At 45.7% G+C, this 21,339-nt stretch overlaps 2 protein-coding genes across 5 annotated transcripts; one reads left to right on the top strand and one right to left on the bottom strand.

The window, feature by feature from the left end:
- Positions 1-51: 51 nt before the first annotated feature.
- On the top strand, positions 52-4,312 carry LOC120808948 (class E basic helix-loop-helix protein 41-like). 2 transcript variants are annotated; one of them, XM_078097629.1, is made up of 5 exons: positions 52-772; positions 874-940; positions 1,084-1,191; positions 1,302-1,413; positions 1,678-4,312. In XM_078097629.1, the coding sequence occupies exons 1-5, from the start codon at positions 711-713 to the stop codon at positions 2,562-2,564; spliced, it is 1,236 nt and encodes a 411-aa protein (XP_077953755.1). In that variant the 5' UTR covers positions 52-710; the 3' UTR covers positions 2,565-4,312. The 2 variants fall into 2 exon arrangements, with proteins under 2 accessions (XP_077953755.1, XP_077953754.1); XM_078097628.1 differs by having other exon boundaries at positions 99-772; positions 1,081-1,191.
- Positions 4,313-5,289: 977 nt separating this feature from the next.
- On the bottom strand, positions 5,290-17,639 carry rassf8a (Ras association domain family member 8a). 3 transcript variants are annotated; one of them, XM_040168302.2, is made up of 6 exons: positions 17,285-17,639; positions 14,134-14,345; positions 12,156-12,949; positions 11,792-11,989; positions 11,406-11,550; positions 5,290-7,190 (listed from the first exon to the last, which is right to left on the bottom strand). In XM_040168302.2, exons 2-6 carry the CDS (start codon positions 14,234-14,236, stop codon positions 7,069-7,071), a joined length of 1,362 nt encoding a protein of 453 aa, XP_040024236.2. In that variant the 5' UTR covers positions 14,237-14,345; positions 17,285-17,639; the 3' UTR covers positions 5,290-7,068. The 3 variants fall into 3 exon arrangements, with proteins under 3 accessions (XP_040024236.2, XP_040024239.2, XP_040024238.2); XM_040168305.2 differs by having other exon boundaries at positions 12,162-12,949; XM_040168304.2 differs by having other exon boundaries at positions 14,134-14,327; positions 17,285-17,424.
- Positions 17,640-21,339: the final 3,700 nt, after the last annotated feature.

Genomic DNA, 21,339 nt, shown 5'->3' with positions numbered 1-21,339 from the left:
GAGATCAATAATGTAATTGGTGTGTGTGTGTGTGTGTGTGTGTGTGTGTGTGTGTGTGTGTGTGTGTGTGTGTGTGTGTGTGTGTGTGTTTAACTGACAGAGACGCATTTGTAAGATATGTGAGATTCCTGTCCCATAGTCGATCCCATTACTTACACCAGTATTTATTTAAGGTAAGACCGTCTCGGGTTGCCCAAATGACATCCTATGCATCGACACTACACCGTTATCCAACGCGCACGATTACGTGGCGTCGTTCGTCTCCGATCGCGCCTGTGCGCCATTCACCCATCCCCGCGCGTTGCACACCAATCACGTTTTCAGCACGCGGATGGGACTTTATCGCCTCACGAGCGGCGGCCATAGCTGCTATGACGCCAGGGAGGTCTAATTTCCGGACTTTCTTGCTGGTGCAGGCTGCACGTGAGTCGGAAGCTGTTTTCCCCCCAACCGGAGGCGCGCCTGCGCTCTGACCGCAAGAACCGACGGCTTTGCAAAGTGGCAGCTCGGGGAACCAGAGACGCCGAGGGAACTACCGACATCAGTCTAAACGCGCAGCTGCACCGGAGGACACGCACTGTGCATCGTCTCCCCTCTCAGCCGTCCGTGTGTGTGTGAACAACAACAACAACAACAAAAACAAGAACAAAAACAACAACAACAACAACCACCGTTCCCCGCAAAGAAGCTCGGCAAGCAGCAGAGACGCGATGGATGAAAGAATCGCGCATTTACAGGACAGACAGTTTATGGATCACGCAGATTTCTTGGGGTGAGTGTCGCTTTTTTTGTGGCAAACTCTGTGAAACTCGCTGTCCGATAAACGGCATTGAGAAGTCGTTGCATAACCAGACACTTTACGCTTCACTTTAGAGTGGATTACTCCTCTCTCTACATGTGCAAATCCAAACGAGGCATCAAGCGGGAGGATGGTGGGAAGGTATGTGTGGTTTATTAAGGCAATATCATTGTTTAGCTTTTTTTTCATTAACCGACCTTCGCGTCTGCATGAAAGTCATAACATGCAAATACTTTTTACATACACACACATATACTGTATATCTTTATTTTTGCTGCCAGCAGGACGCCTACAAGTTACCTCACCGGTTGATAGAGAAGAAGAGGAGAGACAGAATCAACGAATGTATCGGCCAGCTGAAAGATTTGTTACCCGAGCATCTGAAGCTGTCGGTTAGTTAACCGGCTCACCGGACCCGGGTGTTTTTGTTTTTTTGTTTTTACGCGACGCGACGAGTCGTGAGTCCAACTGAACCAGCTTGTTTTTTCTGTCTCCTCCGCAGACGCTCGGGCATCTGGAGAAAGCGGTTGTCCTGGAGTTGACGTTAAAGCACTTGAACGCTCTGACGGCCGTCACCGAGCAGCAGCACCAGAAGATCGTTGCTTTGCAGAATGGTAAGATGAACAAGCCCCATGTTGGGAAAACAACGTTTTGGGTGAAACTTTTTTTTTTTTGTAGAACAAAAGTCAGGTTTTCACAGCAGCAAAATGTAACGCGAATGGAAACAAGGCGCATCAATAATGCGCATTTTGAGAATACCACAATATTATGGTTAAAAACGCGCCATTGACGCGCGCCCACTTGATTAGCTCATTGGCTCGTGTTGTGCTACGATTTACAAAATAAAAAATGACCTTTTGAACTGCTTTTTTTCGCAGGGGACCGGATAGCGAACTCGTCCATACACGCAGATCTGGACGCGTTCCACTCCGGCTTCCAGGCCTGTGCCAAAGAGGTCCTGCAGTATCTGGGTCAGTTTGAGAACTGGACGACGCGAGATCAGCGGTGCGCGCAGCTCATCAGCCACCTTCACAAGGTGCTGGCGCAGTTCCAGGCCGGCGCACCGCCGCTCCAGCACCAGCTACCCGCCGCCGGGGACGCACAGGACGGCCACAAAGCCGACAGCCAAGCTAATTGTATCCCGGTAATCCAGAGGACCCAAGGCGGGGAGCTCAACGAGAACGACACGGACACGGACAGCGGCTACGGGGGCGAAGCCGAAAAGGGCGACGGCAAAGATAAAGAATGTGAGCGCAATAACGCGCAGGGAGCCAAGGTGGTGAAGATCAAACAAGAGTTTGGAGATGATCGCGTTGCAAAAAACCCAAAGATGAACTGGCCTGGGAACGGGTCAGGTGGCGGAGACCCCGCTAGGCCCGATCTGGCGTTTATGAACTCTCTGGTGGGAATAAGCGGTGCGGGACAGCAAACACCTATTTGCATGCCTTTCTACTTCATCAACCCTTCGGCCGCTGCTTCTTATATGCCATTTTTTGACAAAAGCAACATTGAAAAGTACATGTACCCAGCGGCGGCCGCTCTGGCATCTCCTTTCCCCTGGCCGTACCCCGCGCACGCGTCAGCCGCGGCTGCGGTTGCGGCTTTCCCCGGCTTGTCCGTGCATGTTGGAGCCTGTCCTGGGTCCAAGGACCTCCACGGTGCAGAGAGCGACGAGTCACGCGATGCTGAGTTCGGGTCACCAGGGGAGCAAGAGGATAGTCCCGGGATCGACTACGGGGAGGATGACGTAGCAGACGCGTCCTAAGAGAGCGAGGACAGTCCTCGCGCTCAGCTTCGTGTCAAACGAGCTAATTGCGTTGTCCTTTGTTACAGCTCAGTGCACTCTGCCGAAGAGCGTGAATTTCCTTTTATTTTCTTCTTCTTTTCTAAAGTTAGACTAGTGATAAAGCGAGGTTTTCACAGAGGTTTCTCATGTACAAAAATATCGGTGGAAACAGTTGTGACTGAGTGTGCCTTTTGCACTTCTGCTAGATTAGTCAAACTCAATGATTATCGACAATGATCGAAATGAATGTTCATTTCAATCATTGTCGATAATCATTCAGTTTGACTAATGATGTGTGTTGTGCTGGAGTACGTTTTTTTATCCTCTTTGATAATATATTTTGAAGTGGCAGCATTGGTGCCCAAACTTTGAGTATACGACACCAGGGCGCAACACCCCAATCAGCGTGTCTCTTTGGATGTATGAAGTTGCAACTGACCTCTGCCAAGGTTATCAAGTGCTTGGCTGACTCTGACTGTAAATAGTGTCACCTGAAAGAAAGGCGGAATCACTAACGTGTTTTAATGGAGCTGGTAGAAGTGCCCCCCCCCCCCCCCCCATGAAGTGGACCGGCCACAGTACCTCATCCCCAATTTGGGAGTGTGGGAGAGAAATAACTGGGATGCCCGATCATTTACAACACAAACAAATAACTACTTCACACATAATAAAGGTGATGGATGGGGAAGTTGGTTTACAGGTGTAATGCCTGGTTTCCTTCATTTTTACACACTTACAGAGTCAACTCTGGTTTCATTTACTTGTTCTTGTGAGGAAAGAAAAAAAAATGCTGATCGCTGGAATCATTCAGGGTAATTGAAAGAAGAAACCCTTCGTTTACAAAGGGGCTGCTTGACCTGATATTGTACATCTCCTGAATGAGGCATTTCAACACGGTGACCTCCTGCACCTCCAAGAAACGTCGTAGGATAGCACCTTAGTGATCTTTGATATTGAATGTACCTGTATTTTCCCAGCTGTTAAAGTTTGTAGGATGATCTTTACTCTTTGAGATGTAAAGTGCACTTTTTCTGCTCTTGCTCTCCCAAAAAGTCCCCTCATACGAGTCAATAGCAGTAGTTCCCTCAGAACATTTTTATTGTGTTGAGTTGTCTTGAAATAGTAAAACAAAATATTTCATTTAAAAAAAAGAGATGTGTGGCCATTAAGTCATATGAATTTGACAAAATACTGTTTATTTCTGGCTCTTTTGAAGCAAAAACTGTTCAGATCATAAGATTTGAAAACCTCTTGACAAACCGGACTATCCTCGATTTTGTGTTTTATGCTATTATTACGTTAAACCTTGCTAATCAAATATTTTACAAAGGTGGGATAGAAGCTGTAGTCATGTGACCATCACATATTTTAAGAACCGTTGACTCTATCTTGACCTGTTTTCTATGAGATTCATTCCTGGAAGTATAGTGATATTCAGCTTTAAGTTTCACATGTGACCGAATTAACATGATTTCCATTGCATTTTGCAAACATTGGCTTTTGTAGTTTACTACACTCTGTTATCAACTGTTATATAATGTGGCATGTGTGTCTATAAATATCTTTTGTGAATATACCATAAAATATACGTCTGTCAATGTTGTAGAAGTCTATGGATTTTTTTTTAAACATTGAATTGAGCAACTGTTGCACATTTCGTTAATGCTTTACACATATGCTGTTATAAATTATTGCTGATGAGTTGTAAAATAAATATCGAAACTAAACTCTGCAGGCTTCCTCTTGTTTGCCACTAGTTGGTTTCGTGCGCAAATCCCAAAAAACTGCAGGAGAGGTTCATGAGGTGGTTCGACATTGTTCCAATCATTGCCAACATGTGATATTTGGGTCATGGGTAACAACACACACTGTGCAAGACACCACGTAATGTATCCACAGGACAATATTTCACAGTTTGGTGAATAAAGGATACCAAAAGTTCAACAGATGAAATGTACCGTTGCTAAGCCTCTAATCAGCTGACAGGTCACCGCGCGGAATGTAGTGTACAGTAAGCCACGGCTTTGAACACATGTGATGTGATGATGAAGTGAGATTACACTCAGTCTAAAGCCTGATGAAAAACAAGGGGCCTCCTCCCAACTTGTCAGATGCCTTCAGCGGGATCAGATCCACTCTTTTTCGTTCCCATAAACCAACTCACAGCAACTTTATATAAATCTTTATGCATGATTTTAAGAGATTCAAAACTTGAGTTTCTGACTTAATTCAGATGCATTTAAAGTGTTATAAAGAGCCTGCACATCACCTTAAGCTGCTGCTCCTGGTTCAGTAAGTCCACCCATTGACCTTTAAGGGTTACTTTTCCTTTGTTTACACTTTAAATGATGGTTACGTCAGTATCTTCACAAACCAGTTAGCATAACTTTGACATTTTAGGAGAAGGCGTCGATGCCTTTTTTTCAACCAGATACCGCCCCCCCTCCACACACTTCCTCCGCTCCTCTAATACACCATATATGAAGCATTGTTTAATTATATTTATATATATTTCATACGAAGACATGTGCTGTTTCAGGCTTCTCACTTATTTCTGGGCCATGATGAGCCCACGTCTCTAACACTGGGAGAATGTCTCCATCTACTGGCCAAACAGCCTGCAACCATGAAGAGCGCTGAACCACACAGTGCACGTTCTTCCTCATTTGGATCCACTGGCAAACAGTCAATGGGACACATTTCATTTGGTCAGATGCTTTATTGAATCATGCAATTAATATCATTCACATCGGCAGCCAGTTACAGCCACACGCCTGTCAACACATTGCAGTATATTAAGGCATGGACAAATAAAAACAGGTTATGTACAATCGACATCTTAGAACATACACGGTTGTAAACAGTGACCACAGCAATGCATCATCCCCAGGTGGAAAAAGCACACAAGTGGTTTCTTAAAGGGAAACATCTGCTCACTTATATAGACTATGATGGATTAGATTTGACTTCATTTAACCAAAAAGCAACGCTACAAACTGCAGTGGAAATGTATTTTATTTTAGTGTAGATACTGAATGTTGCAGTGTGGACTCCTCTTCTGTATCACATCAAAAATGTTATTCTGGTGTGAAGGTGCTGAATAAAGCACACAACATGTGTTGTAGATGAAATCAATCAGATCAAATGTGAATAGATTTTACAGCATATAGTATTATGGTGAGAATCGCACAGTAGCAGAGTGGAAAGAACTTTCAATATTGTTGGTTACATTCATATTTCTACAAAATACAGACAGATGAAACCTAAGATACTTTCCTCTCTGATGCTGTGCCGTATCTCTGTGGGCTTCGATGTGGCACTAATACATCGAGCAGCTGCTCCAAACTGACTACGATCATTGCTTCCATGTGTCTACTAAAGCTTCCCTGCACATTATTCACATTCACCAACTCTGAAAGGAATATAAGGCACTTTGAAGTGATTAGCAGCTGAACTAAGACCTAAGAGGGAATTCATTCTGCGTCTATTCAGACGTTGCATACACACACACCTATTTAAATCACACACACCGTAGATATCTGTTTTATTACATGCCACCAGATCCCCCCATATGATTTACTGTAGTGTGGGTCTGCACTTCCAGATATGGCTCTATTAACAACACAGTCATGCAACAAGACCTGCTAACCTTTGGCCATCCAGCCTTACAGAAATAAACAAGCTTAACACATTTGGCAAAAATATACTGTTTAGCAATCTGAACAACAAAAATCTGCTTAAGAGGGTAATTTACACGGTTTCATTACGAAGGTATATTAGCAAGAATCAGGCCACTGCATTTTTGTAACTGTAAATGCACAGCTTTGTAATAAAATATAATAATTCACCAAAAAAAAAGAAGCTCAAAACTAAGAAAACATATACAGTCAGCAATCATTTTGGTGCACACACACGCACACACACTTAACAACAAAACGATTGACCTTTTGTGCATAGTTGACGTGAACATGAACTGAGAGCAACCGCATGTGGATCCTTTATTGCTTTCATAAGAACAAGATGTTATGCTGGGTAAAACATGTTCACTATAGAAATAACGTACGAGATATATTTATTAAATTCACATACAAAGATTCTCAAGAATACTATTCAAAAGGCGATAGTTCTGAATCATAATGCTAGTGAGAAATCAATACAAATCATTCATCAGTTACTGAAGTAGATCATGTGGATTTGTTTATAAAGTTCACGGTGGCCTGATGTTTACAAAATCCTGATACGTCTCCGTTGCTCCTTCCCACCACTTTTGCATTCACACCAAGTGCTCCAGAAATTCCATTTTTCACGATTCACATTGTACCTTCGGTTCTTCAGTCGTCACACTCATGGTCGCCTTCAGGTAACTGAGACAGCAGCGCATAGTAGCGTGTCACCGAGGAATCCCGTACAGAGACATCCACTTGCAAGCGTGTTCCAAATGGCGGAAAGGAGACGCGACGCGTTGCCTCGTGGCAGAGACATCTCACACATAGATGCCCTCTGGATTCAGGCCGGAGGTGAGAGGGCTGTGGAGGATCCGGAGGTGACTGGACTTGGTGTGCGACGACACCGGACGCTTCAGGGAGCCAGAGAGGGGAACTAAATCTGAGAAATATGCAATCATATGAAAAGGAAGAATATTAAAAGCGGTTATATCCAAAAGTGTATTTAAAAAAAAAGGTTTAGTCCTGGAAATATACAGCCAGAAAAACAAGAACCACGTAGTCCTGTGGATGCTGCATGACAGCTGTGCTGTGGTGCCTCCAGGGTGCAGTACCGAGCTACGCAGGGAATCTGCAGATGCAGTGAGTTTTATGGCCTGGACCAAAAGCACTGCCGGATTTTACACACGTGAATTGGAAGGTTACTGGAAGAACGTGATCACTCAATTCATTATGTCCCATAAATGAAAACAATCGCTGCAATAATGAGACTTGGTGCTCTCAGCGATTCAATGATGATGTCTATGGCATGCAATCAGAAAAATAAATAACAGTTCCTTGGTGAGGTGACCGATTCATGTTAAGATTGCGTTAACTAAGCGACACATTTGAACCCAAATCTAATTGAAGTGGGTGTGAATTGTGAAGCTTCTCCAAGATTCACACAACCATGTGTTTCATTTAGAAGCAGACTGGATAGAATTTGTATTATTTTCCCCCTAGCAGCATTAATGCACACAAAAATGTATTTCAGGAATCAGGAATCAGGAAACATTTATTTGCCAAAATATGCCAAACATACAAGAAATTTGTCTTGGCGGTTAGTGCGCGACAGTACACAGACAAGACAGCAGTGCACAAGTAATAAAATAAAGTAGAATGAAATGCTAATGCAATGGGTTAGTAGAATAAGGCTAAGGCTATGAGTTAGTATAAAACAAGGGAATAAAGTTACAAATTTTAAATATTAAAAAGTTAAAAAGAAAAATATTAAGCATAAAGTGCACTAACAAACAAGTAACAGACAAGAGACAAAGTGACGAGTGACGACAAAGTGATAAATGACAGTTAAAGTGACATGTCAGGAATCAGGAATCAGGAATCAGGAAACATTTATTAGCCAAAGTATGTCAAACATACAAGGAATTTGTCTTGGCGGTTAGTGCGCGACAGTAGACAGACAAGACAACAGTGCACAAGTAATAAAATAAAGTAGAATGAAATACTAATGCAATGGGTTAGTAGAATAAGGCTATGGGTTAGTATAAAACAAGGGAATAAAGTTAAACAAATTTAAATATTAAAAAGTTAAAAAGAAAAATATTAAGCATAAAGTGCACTAACAAACAAGTAACAGACAAGAGACAAAGTGACGAGTGACGACAAAGTGATGAATTGCAGTTAAAGTGTCATGTGCAGTATGAGGGGGAGTGACCGGTGGAGTGTTATAGTCAGGCAGTGGGGGACCGGCTCTGTTGATGAGCCCGACTGCCGACGGGAAGAAACTGTTCGTGTGGCGGGAGGTCGTAGTCCTGATGGACCTCAGCCTCCTGCCAGATGGAAGGGGCACAAACAGGTTTTGTCCGGGGTGGGAGGGGTCGGCCACGATCTTTTTAGCTCGCTTCAGAGACCTGGAAGCAAACTAGTCCTGCAGGGACGGCAGATTGCAGCCGATCACCCTCTCTGCAGAGCGGAGGACACGCTGCAGCCTGCCCTTGTCCTTGGCTGTGGCTGCAGCGTACCAGACGGTGATGGAGGAGCAGAGGATGGACTCCATGATGGCCGTGTAGAAGTGGACCATCATCGTCTTTGGCAGGTTGAGTTTCTTCAGCTGCCTCAGGAAGAACAACCTCTGCTGAGCCTTCTTGGTGATGGAGCTGATGTTCAGCTCCCACTTGAGGTCCTGGGTGATGATGGAGCCCAGGAAACGGAAGGAATCGGCAATAGTGACGGGGGAGTCACACAGGGTGATGGGGGAGGGTGGGGCTCTGTTCCTCCTGAAATCCACAACCATCTCCACTGTCTTTAGAGCGTTGAGCTCCAGGTTGTTCTGGCTGCACCACGACACCAGATGGTCAGACTCCCACCTGTAGGCGGACTCGTCCCCACCAGAGATTAGTCCAATGAGGGTGGTGTCATCCGCAAACTTCAGGAGCTTGACGGACTGGTGGCTGGAGGTGCAGCTGTTGGTGTTCAGGGAGAAGAGCAGAGGGGAAAGAACGCAGCCTTGGGGGAAACCGGTGCTGATGGTCCGAGAGGCTGAGACATGTTTCCCCAGCTTCACGTGCTGCCTCCTGTCAGACAGGAAGTCTGTGATCCACTTGCAGGTGGAGTCGGGCACGTGCAGCTGGGAGAGTTTGTCCTGCAGCAGAGACGGGATGATGGTGTTGAAAGCAGAGCTGAAGTCCACAAACAGGATCCTGGCGTAGGTTCCTGGGGAGTCCAGATGCTGGAGGATGTAGTGGAGGGCCATGTTGACAGCATCGTCCACAGACCTGTTGGCTCTGTAGGCGAACTGCAGGGGGTCCAGGAGGGGGTCGGTGAGGGACTTAAGGTGGGTCAGGACTAGCCGTTCAAAAGACTTCATGACTACAGAGGTCAGGGCGACGGGCCTGTAGTCATTGAGTCCTGTGACCCTGGGCTTCTTGGGGACAGGGATGATGGTGGAGGCCTTAAAGCAGGCTGGTACGTGGCATGTCTCCAGTGAGGTGTTGAAGATGTCAGTGAACACCGGAGACAGCTGGTCAGCACAATGCTTCAGGGTGTGAGGGGAGACTGAGTCCGGACCGGCTGCCTTACGGGGATTTAGTCTTCTAAAGAGCCGGTTAACGTCCCCTGCTGGTGGGGGAGGGGAAGGTGATATAGATGAAGAGGCGTGATCACCTGATGGGCTGGGGGAGGGAGGGGAGAGGGACTGCAGCAGGTTGGTGGAGCTGTGGGGGATGGGATCAGGACATTGTCTTTCAAATCTGCAGTAGAACTCATTGAGCTTGTCTGCCAGGCGGAGGTCATTCATGGAGTGGGGGGTTTTTGGCTTGTAGTTGGTGAGGTGTTCACTTGCTGAGAACTGTTGTTGGAGTTTCTCAGAGTACAGTCGTTTAGCGTCTCTCACCGCCTTGCTAAACTTGTATTTTGCCTCTGTTGCAAGTCTTTGTCCCCACTCCTAAATGCCTGATCCTTCTGCAGGCGTAGTGTTCTGAGTTCCGCTGTGAACCAGGGTTTGTCAGTGTGTGCAGTGTGAAGGGGAGTGACCGGTGGAATGTTATAGTCAGTCAGTGGGGGACCGGCTCTGTTGATGAGCCTTCTTTCTTTCATTATCATGAGTTTCTAAGGTTTTGGTTTTTTTCAAAAGGATTCGTCGGTTTGTTCGGAGGTTTAACTTCACATTTATTTAAGTGTACATTTTTAATTCACAATCATTTCCGCGCTTGCAGGCTTATTTTTTTAACTTCTTCTTAACTACATTTGAGTATCTATTGATAAACTTCCCTGCTACCAACACAGAATGCACTGCTCTAGTCGGACCTAAAACTCGCTCTAGTCAAATGTCAAATCGTAATCACGATTAATCACCAATGAGATTATTGATGCAACATTAGTGGGAGGTTTTAAATAACCAGTTGGCTGACAGCTCGTCTTTATTTCATTGTGAAAGTTCTCCCATTACTTGCGGCTCTTTAGCGGTTTATGGATCTGCTCATCTCCTGTAAGGTGGCAGCGCTTCGGTTCAAAAAATCCATCATCGAAACTGCTGAGCATGTGATCCAGTGACAGCGTGATAGAAGCGTTGAGGTTAGACAGAGAAAGTAGGGGGAATGAATGACGCCGGGTCTGCCTGTATCCAGGCAGCTATTGGCATGGAGACAGTAATTGCCGCTGGAGTGGGTAAAAACTAAAAGGATTCTTGCCCCTACCCCCTCCAGATTCAGCCATTCAGTCAATCTCAATCTTTCAAACATTCACGGACTCACACTTGAACGCTAAGCTTAGTCATTTTCTCTAAGCATGCTGTGAAGACACAGGACGGAAAAAAAATAATAATAAGTGCACTCTCTTGGCACTCTTCACTTCATGTACTTAAAAATAAGTCATGTCTTGCCAATCTGAAAGGCGACCAAAAGGCGGCATTTATCTTCAGACTGCATGCACTTTGGCATTCACTTAGGTCGCCATAGGTTACTATTTCAGATCAGTTAAGCCTTGGTTCTGCACTTTAAAAAAGACACAAAAACTACTGCAGGGTTGGCGCGCTCATGGCATATTACTAGTATCAGTACGTGACTCCTTATAATAAGGATGTCCTGCAGATGAATCTTGAACTCCGGTATTACTATTAAGTGAAAAATGATTCAATGTTCAAAAGAAAAAGGATAGGTACCTATAACATGAGTGCGGTGAGTACTTTCATCCTCACTGGGTTCGGCTGGCAGCACTGTGACCTTGGTGCCGGTCTGCTTAATGAACTGCTGCAGGTTAACCTGCCTCAGCTCCTTGGTCAGCTGTTCAAGCCCGTGCTGCATATCCTGAAAAAGAAGAGGAAAAAACTGCATCAGAAATGATACAAATAGCTTCAAACAGACATCTACAAATGCAGATTATACATATAGAAGTATTAGAGTAATTTGATGTCCAGACACTAAACAAAATTACCTTCGCTATATGGTGATAGGTACTAAGTACTTTATAATAATCATTAAAACTCTATTCAGCACTTTTAAAAACAGAGCTTACAAATAAGCATATGAATGAGTGCATACTCATTACCTGTAGATTCTTGGTGCTTTGTCCAAGCGAGCGATCAACCGCTCTGCAGCTACTCTCTAACTGGACGGCCTGCCTCTCCTGGGCTTTCAGTTCCGTTTTGGCACGGAGCATCTGAGACCGAGCCTCAGCCTCGCTCACCCACTGGGTCTCCTGCCGCTGCCTCTGCAGCTGCTCCTCTTCCAGGCCGGCCTCTACGCTCTGATAGGGCGGAGTTAAACACATTTGGAAAAAAAAAAGGTGCCATGGCACCAACTAATATATCAACTTTCATTCTTTAACTCGTAGCTGGTCAATTTAGTTTTTCCACACGAGCTGCAACTAAAATATCAGATCTTTTGTTCAACATCACCCACACATAGCACACCTGTACCATTGAAAGCTTTTCTTCAATCTCCACTTCACAGCCCTGCAGTTGTCCTACTAGCTCATGCAGTCGTTCCTCCAGCTGCCGCTCACTCTCCAGCTCAATCTGCAGCTCAGTGGCCCAAAACTCCCCTTCCTCCATCTCAACGTCGTTCTTCCTCAGATGCTTTTCCAACCTCAGGATCTCCTCCATCAGCCCTCCTCCACCCCGGTCGGCAATGCACCCTCTACCTCGCTCCCCTGCCCCGTCGGCCCAGGCCTGGAGCTCAGCCTCATAGGCCTCCAGCTTTTTCTCCAGCACATTGAGAGTCTCCCTTTGTAGACCGACCAGCCGGACCAGATCTTCCATGCGACAGGCCCACAGGTCAGGTGACGCCGCCCCGATGGCTGGTCTGGCGTGGTGGTGAGTGCCGCCATCTCCCACGAGGAGCCTTTGTTTCGCCTCGGCGATCCGGCCCCCGTTCAATATCTCCCGGAGGCCTCTGGGCGCACCGGTGAAGGTCAAAGACTTACGACGCGGTTCGCGGCGGCGGAGGAGGGAGCGATCGTTGGGGTGTCGAAGCTTCGCGAGGGGCGGTAGGCTCTGCCGGTGCGGACCGCGTTCAGGCCCCCGGAGAGGGGGTCCTTCTGAGGGAGGTCGTTCAGTCAAGGAGGGACCCGTTCGCCGCAGGATCAGCTGGACATCCCCGGCATACTGGCCCCACGTGTTGAGGGAAGCCACAGGGCTCTCGTGAGGGGCTAGGTGACGCTCAGAGTCCCGCCATTTTTCCATCAGAGTGTACCGCCCAGTGCGACCTGTAAAAATAATGGTTAGCTTCAGAAAGAAAATAATGTTTTTACAAACTCTACTGCAGTTTTATAGTTCTCCCAGAATGCAAGGATTAGGCCTTTTATCTAACCAAAAAGCTTCAAGCTAATTTCCACTAAATTGGGTAAAGATTGCAAAACGAACTTACGGAAATGCAACAATGATTTCCTGGCATCTTTCCGAACTGTTAAGATAGAAGAGCTTTATACATTGAAGAGACACGGAGGGACATTGTCATCCTGGTGTGGCCGTGTTTCTGGCAACCTAATAACAATATTCAAATTGGCCGAGTGTTTCGGACAGCTCGCAATGTCTTGTCTGGTGAACTGAACCAGCTTGCATTTTTCGCCTGAAGCTGCAGTGGCTTCAGTACTTTGCAACCTCTTCATATCACAGAAGTTTCAATGTTTATAAAGAATAAACTGTTTAAAGCTGTTTAGATCAAACAGAGACTCAACCCAAGTGTGTATAAAAGAAACAATTATAAAATTCCAAAAGTTCTGAATCAATATTGGTGTCTAATCCCTTAAAATAGGTTATACATTTGTAATATAAAAAAATGCAGTGGAAGTGCTGCTTTTTCAGTTTGGCAGGAGACCGAGGGATGAGTCAGACTTTCCCTCCTCCTACCCAGCCCTCTGTGGGAAGTGATGTCAATACAGTCTGCTGAAGCGCCCCGTTCCTGGAGCAGCCATATGGGAGGGGGGGGGGGGGGGGGGGTACTTAGATCCAAGGAAGGAACAAACATACGGCAATTTTAAATATTCTGTGAGCTTTACTCAAATTAAAGTTGTGTCGATCAAAATAGGAGCTTCAATTAATTTTTAGTTTTCCACCGTCACATTTTCAAAGTGTGAAGGAAACTGTAAAAGGTTTAACCCAAATACTTAAACAGAAGATGAAGCATTACACGCGTGAGACAGTTTCAGATTTGCGCCTAGTGTTGATACAGAGCTACCAATGTTTCAAAACAACTTTATACTTATTCATATACGTGAGCATATTAACCGAGGTATTATTGTATTCAGCACTGAACCGCCTGGGTATCAGTTTAATGGACACAGCCCAATTCCCAATATCCACTTTCCCTTGTCAAATATACAACTCAGCAGAAGGTCTTCACAGGTCTGTTTCTATCTCAGGTGTGGTTTCATAGCAGGAAGGCATCTACCTATTGCCTGTGCCAGAGCAATCACCACTTCTTGGCAGGTGGTTGCCTCGGTGACCCCGCATACGACCCTCTGGACGCCGTCCACCCAGACCTTGAGCTCCATGTTGAGTCAGAAGCAACGGGGACGGTTGTTCTGCGTTTGCCCCGTCATTACGAAGGCTCCAGCGGCAGCAGAAGTCCTTCTGGCTCCTTCACTGGGGGGGGGGGGAACACTGGGGGTAAACAGGAAATGGTTATCCAGGATGTGCTCAAGGCAGCACTTATACTCTTCAGTTGCCTGTGCGGAGAAAGAATTGACACAGAAAAGTAGACCGTACTAATTGTCGTACTACAGAGAACACATAAAAGGTGTGGTTTTAGCAGTGGCTCGCGCCTAAAGTACAGCCTAGTTGAGAATGGACCTTTACAGCCAGGCATGCCAGAACCAGCTGGCCATAACGCAGTTGTTTTGTTCTTCTCTATGAATAGGTACATGTCTGTTGGTGGTGGTGGGGGGGGGGGGGGGGGGGGGGGTGCAGGAAGAGTCTGCTTTCCTGCTGTTGTACAAAGAATTACAGGGAAACTGCTAAGAAAGCAGGAAGACCGACAGATCAGTGACAAAGAGGTCTGCAACAGAGACGGGATGACGAAAAAAAAGGCCGACCCAGATGAATCACAACTCGAGGGGGAAGAGTAGGGTTTGGTGTTTCATGTCAAAGGTGTGTTCAGTGTTCTGCAGAGTTATATTCTCTATTCCTTGCGGAGTTAGAAGTAGAGCAGTCGATACTACGCTACGAGGAACAATATATCAGAGATGCACCGTCTTCGTGAAGTCTTATACAAAAGGTTTCCGCCTTGAATCCTAAAGCATTTTTAAAGATTCACAGAATCCTCTGTTACATTATCAAAGCACAAAAGGTGATAAGCTATTGAAATATTTGGCTATGAAATACCCATCAAGGGTCAGATATCCTTCTGAATGTCCTTCAAGGACAGTTAACCGAAGGGAAATGCTTTTCATTCCCTCAGACCTGAATCACTCGCCATGCACCTAACCTTCGCCGCACCTATACTTCAGTGTCAAAAGGTCCTTTTGTTCACAACCCCCCCCCCCCCCCCCCCCCAGCAATTACACCTCCCCCAGCACACGTAGTCACTGTGCACATTCTCAAAGTCATGAATATTGTGAAGGGTCTGGTGCTGCAAGGAAACATTTGTAGAGCTACACAGAGATTATTGAATTTTTCACTATTGATTGTTTCATTGTAAATTAACACCCCTCACATTTAAGAAAGTTAAAACCCCCCCAACCCCCCCAAACAGGCACAGTTTCCCCTCCGTCGCTCTCCTAGACACTTGATCACTCTGCTCTTGGCGTATTCACAACTAGCTGGAAAGTGCTTCAGTCCTTCATTCAGACTGCCCTTAAATGGCTTTAGAGGCGAAGGGATGGACAGGAAAATAGTCACACACACACAAACACAGCAAAGCAATGCCTGCAGTGACCCTGAACACGGTTACCATTTTGTTAAACCCCTTTCCAGGAGGATGTGGAAACAGTAATAGGGGCGGAGTTGGCCTTGATGCAAAGCAGGCACAGTTGATCAGCCAGGGAGAAGGTTTGGACTTACTAGAGGGGGGAAGGGGAAAGTGCTTTTAAAAATCCTGCCCACAGTATAAAAACCTAAAGTCAGAGGGGGCCGGAGGGGAGGAGGAACATGGACAACTGCATCTACTCTATGTGGAGTTGGCATCAAGCACACACAGAAGAGACAACGGTTCAAACAAAACACTACACTTCATAACCGATCCACTGACTCTTCCTTCAACAAGCTCCACAAGACTCAGCGGGGCATTTATAAATGTCACTCGCTCTGGTCCGGGACTTGTGACATTTATATTTTTTAGCGTTAACACGGACAACCCAACTGGCGATACGGGCACAGCGGTGCGGGGCAAAGTGCCATCCCGAGCACTGCAGGCTGCACTCCGCCGGCCCGTCAGAGCCACCGCCTGGTCCCTGATTTTGTGCGGCTCATCTCACGCCAGAGAGGCCTTTCAGGAGACAGAGGAGGGGCTTACAAAGCTGACAAAGATCGACTGCAGTCAAAACGTCAAACTCCTCATGACTGCCAAGCACGTTTGTTTCAGGCCTGTAATTGTTCAGAAGTGTTGACTCAAGATTCTTCTCAGATCAGCGAGGTGTGCGTCTGTGTTTGTGTGTTGGCGCGAGCGGCATCGAGCAGCCTGCCCCCTCAGCTGCCGACGACAATTCTGGCAGGAAAGGTTCTTCCACTGGCTGCCAGTGTGTAAACAACCCACCATATGCTCCCGTGGGTGTTCCATTACGACTGATATACAACCTCTCCATATTGCCGCAGTGTATGAGCCTCTTTGGGAGATTTACAGTATGTCAAGCATCACGAAACTGCCTCCAGCAGTCGATCAAATTGGTGAACATGGGGGTATTTGAGGAAAACAACATGGGCATTCAAGACCGAGACAGAGGTTGAGTTGGAGAACGCCTGCGGGGCAGCAACTGAACCTAGTTGAGAAAAATCCCTGGAAAAACACCAACGATCTAAGTGCTACCTTCACGAAGGAAGCAACGCGACTGGGTTGAACAACTCCACAGGTTGGTTTCCGCTGCACACAGAACTGGGACTTTACATAGATGAATACCAGATTATCATGTTACATTCACTGAGCTTTTTTTTTTTTAAACAGATGTTGAACCTGGTGAGCCGGCGCTGTGTAAAAAAAGGCCAGCCCACATTAAGCAACATTTAAAGTGAATCTTTCACATGTTCGATTCCCCAAGCCATTAGGCCTCCTACTAAGACTTCTCCAAATGCCTCGAACGGATCTGTAGCAGATTTACAAAAAGAAAAAACACATCAGCAGTAGCAGCCCTCGCTCGGTGTCTCGGCATTTAACATCCTGAGAGACATTACGCGTTGGCATCCTCAGTGATACTTCACCTGTGCACGCGTCGTTGCGGGGGACTGGGACAGAAATGGCGCTATAGTGGGCCGTGGTGGGCTGCCGGAGGAGCAGAACTATTCTACTCCACTAATGTTTCCGTTATCCGCGCCTCACAACTACACGGCGGGGGACCCGGCGCGGCGCATTCAGCTGTTTGTTATTAAAAAGGTCCGCGTGATGGTCTTACCTTTAAAGCTTTAAATCAGGTTCACCGCAGGGCTCCTTGTCCCAGGGGGGTTGTTTAGTCAGAAAACACAGGTAGAAAGGCGTGAACCCCGTAAAAAAAAGTGTCCTTCTTCACCACCGGTCCCGGTAAAACGCGACAAAGTATCGTTTGTCCGCCGCGATAGAGTAGCAGAATGAAAGAGCCGGAGACGAATGGCGCGCTGGTCCTGGATGCGAAACTTTGTGTCCGACCTCACTGCGCGCTGGTCTTTCTGCGGTCTCACCAACAAGCTGCGGAAAAATCAGCCCGCACTCGGTTCTTTACTCCTGCTGGTAAATACCTCGCATTGGAACTGGGACACCGCAAGGCATTGTGGACTGTTTAAAGCTGCAATGCACTGTTAAGGGGAAAGGGGGGGGGGGGGGGACCCAAGATCCCAGAGCAAGTGAAGTCTCATGCATGGTCCAATTGAGATTTGAATATTTATGTGCACCTGATTTATGCAGATTGAGGTGGTTCATGATCTACTTTCGCCGTAACTAAAGTTGTGTATTTACTAACTAACAGCCTCTGTAAACCAAACCGATGTCACGTTGTACAATTGCAAATGAGGCAATTTGTATACTGTTGAAATGCAGCGGCGTGTATCAGATCACGTGTGGATCCTATAGCCTTAACCTTATAAACCAGGGGTCTCAAACTCGCGGCCCGCGGGCCAATTGCGGCCCTCGGGACGATATTTTGTGGCCCCCGCCTTCATATGAAAGTGTAATGTTAGTGCGGCCCGCGAGTTCTATATTGTAGCAACCTCGCTGTTAGCAGCCACTTACAACCTCCACCCCAGCGCCGACCGTTCCGTTCGCCGGTCGGACCGTCAGTGTCATCCCCCCCGTCGGCCATAATGGTCTGGCCCGCGTTCGGTCGAGGTGGGCTGCATCTGGCCCGTACCTGACTTGAGTTTGAGACCCCTGTTATAAACAGAGGACTTACACTGGTACACTCGAACATGGCTTCACCTGACAGAAAAACAAGTGGATAAACTTCTGGAAAACACACAGCTGAAGTAAATCACTTTTGATAACGGGACCAAACACCAGCGGAAACATGCTGCCATCTTGTGACCAAACACCTGTTTCAGCTGGATGTTTATCGCCTCTGCGGGGAGTCCAGCAGCTCTTACGTCATCGAGTCTGTGCCAAAGGCCACGATGAAGTTATTCACCGAACGTAAAGTCTGAACATGAAGAAGTCTCTTCTTACTATCGAAATATATTCTTCAATTGACGGAAGGGCGTTTTATGAAAGTGAAAGTGAACAAATAGAAAATAAACTTTGATAACTGACATTTTAATCTTTGGCAAATCCTTCTTATTATGGAGCCTTTTCACAGCAGACTTTTTACCAGCAGGAAATCACAGGCCTAACTAATGATGTTAACAATGACTATTCCTGTGAGTCTCATTGTGTAAAATAAGATGCAGCCATCATTATTGTTTTCAGATACTTGATTTTACTGCTATGAGATGTCAAAATGTTAGAAGGTTAAAACATAGTTTGTCATGTATATTATATTAAATGCCAACCGACATTGATTAATTACTTTCGCATGCTTTTAAAGTGATTTTATAGAAATGCAATTCGTGTGAGATTCTTTATCTTTACTTTGACTGGTCGCGTTAAAGTTGTGTTTACTGTAGGATATTATAAACAAATAGACGATCCGGTTCATAAAATTAATGAAAATGCATATAGTGTACACCAGAATACAGCCATGATTCTGAAACTGTGTAATCAATAAAGTAATGACAATATTGTAAAACCACTGTAGTAGAATAATACCAATGTGCAGTTATGATTGTATTTGATGTAATGTGATCAACTGGAATGCATGCATGTAATACTTGAACAACCACTGATATTGACTAAGGATCATTCGAAATCCGAGTTACATTGAACTCACCAGAAGACTCCCAGAGGTGTGGACACTGACTTTCACACCTTTAAGCATTGTTATAAATACCTGTAGGAACCATTGTTCTGGAGTTCGCTGGTGGAGGCAGCAGACGGGCACTAGGGATGGTCAAAGGACTGACCTGGGGCCTGTTGGTCGCTGAGACCAGCGGCTCCTCAGCTGAGATGTTCTTTTTACCACAACGCCATCTCCTTTATTAAATACATTTGATTTAACCTTTTGATCAGCGATGACCTCTGTCCGTCCGGCGTTTCTTCATTTTTGAACACAACAATTTGGTGACCCCGACGTGATGGAGAGCAATGGACGGACGGAGGAACAGCTGATCTGAACAAAGCCCAGCGATCGATTTTCTTCACTCACACGGCGCCATCGAAAAGGTAACCGGCAACCAGTTGTTTTAAAACCGAAATGCTGTATAGTTTATCATAGAACATTTAGGTGTGAGAGGACAAGATACGATGTTTTGAGGTAAACTACATTTTAGAGAAAAAAAATGTTTTCTCTTAGCTTGAATGGCCGTTGTGATAAAAAGCACATTGTATATAGTGTTTGTTTGGACGTCTCTGTGTGAGTTACCGACAAAGCTCGGTTGTGTAGCGTTAACGCTAAGTGAATGGGCGACGTTATTTAACTGATCAGTCATAGAATGAATGGAAACCTAGTATAGGCCTCTAACCGGTTGGGGATAGACGTATAGCAATTTATAGACTGTATACGTAATGCACTGTGTATAACGCGCTAGCAGAGTTAAGTCCACAAGGCCTGATTGAACCAGGGTTGTGTTACCAGCAGTGATTGAGTGGAAGAGGTTCGCGTTGTAATGGCGGTTCTTCGTTGTCTCCGTAAGCTCTTTTAGACTCTGTTAGGCGGCACAATAAATTCAAATATGAACTAGACGACGCCAATGAGGCTAGATACCAAGATTAAAATATTGGGCATTTGTGAGGACAGAGCCACGCGCCGTAGTTGCCAAGAACTGACTAAAATTTTGCAGATAATTAAGTGCAGGGATAAATAGACCTAAAATAATAAGAGATAAGAGATAAGATAAGAAATAGGTCATCATATAACTCGCCTTGCAGGTGAGGACAGAGTCACGGACCAGCGCGCCTGAAGGCTGGAAGTTACAATTTAAATTCGAAAAGGGTGAGGATAGTGCCACGGCCGTCTGCCAAGACCCGAAAATAATAAATTACTGGATACATTTTTACAATAAATATAGATCAGTTGAAAACGTTGCGAACTTGTATATAATTGTATGTTGCATGTTGCGAAAAGAATGAAGCCGGATTAAGGATTTGATTGGGGCCTGGTCTTGGGGAAGACGGAGCACATGTTTTTGGAACATTACAGGATGGCGGGCGGAGACAAATAGAGAAAACAGTTAAAAGATGGCTGAGAAAGAAATTCTCAGCTTGGTCTACAGAGGGGACAACAATGACTTGTTATCCACCACTACTGGGGGTGGAGAACATGTGCTTTGGAGATTTCCAAAATGGCAGCCGGCAACAGTTAAAAGAAGAAAGTTGCACCAGATGTAACAGTTTCTGTATTTCCCACCTCCACTCTGTATTCCCATTAAACAGTGTCTCCCCTGTCTCCATTTTCCAAATGATCCTAACATTTTTTTTCTTCCTCCATTCTTAGGACCATGTGATTTTTGCTTGCATTACAAACGGTCTATGGACTTTTTCTAGGCTCTATGTGATTCTTTGTTTTAACGTTTATGTAATTGTTCTCTGCTTACATTAACACAATTTTCCCATTTATTGTTTAAACATTTTTACAAATTAGTGAGTTTGAGAGAGACTCTGATCAGAGTCTGCAACACATCACACACAGACACACACAGCAGCAGCACACCTGAAGATGCACATTAGCACACACACCCATGGGTCTTGGGCAAGAGACAAAGGACAGGACGCTGTCTGTGGAGCCGGTCTGGTAAGACAAAAGGGAGTCGTTCCCAGAGAGGTGCGACCCATAGGGACGTAGGGACGGTCAACAGTCCAGTGGGTGAATATATGTAAATAGTTAGCACAGAGGGAGACGTTTAAATGAGTGGGAAATAATGTGATTTGAGCCAAATCTGTAGACCTTGT

This window comes from Gasterosteus aculeatus, chromosome Y, assembly GCF_964276395.1.
Source record: "Gasterosteus aculeatus chromosome Y, fGasAcu3.hap1.1, whole genome shotgun sequence".
In the NCBI taxonomy this organism is placed as follows: Eukaryota; Metazoa; Chordata; class Actinopteri; order Perciformes; family Gasterosteidae; genus Gasterosteus; species Gasterosteus aculeatus.
This window is presented reverse-complemented; position numbering and strand designations above follow the sequence as displayed.

What these genes read in the sequence shown, in the direction of transcription:
- rassf8a (XM_040168302.2), bottom strand. Translation starts at nt 14,236, where the DNA reads ATGGAGCTCAAGGTCTGGGTGGACGGCGTCCAGAGGGTCGTATGCGGG. An exon ending in AAAAGCTTTCAATGGTACAG is followed by an intron (nt 11,990 to 12,155) that starts GTGTGCTATGTG and finishes CCGCCCTATCAG; the next exon opens with AGCGTAGAGGCCGGCCTGGA. An exon ending in TCACCGCACTCATGTTATAG is followed by an intron (nt 7,191 to 11,405) that starts GTACCTATCCTT and finishes CATATTTCTCAG; the next exon opens with ATTTAGTTCCCCTCTCTGGC.
- LOC120808948 (XM_078097628.1), top strand. Translation starts at nt 711, where the DNA reads ATGGATGAAAGAATCGCGCATTTACAGGACAGACAGTTTATGGATCAC. An exon ending in GATCACGCAGATTTCTTGGG is followed by an intron (nt 773 to 873) that starts GTGAGTGTCGCT and finishes GCTTCACTTTAG; the next exon opens with AGTGGATTACTCCTCTCTCT. An exon ending in CCGAGCATCTGAAGCTGTCG is followed by an intron (nt 1,192 to 1,301) that starts GTTAGTTAACCG and finishes TCTCCTCCGCAG; the next exon opens with ACGCTCGGGCATCTGGAGAA.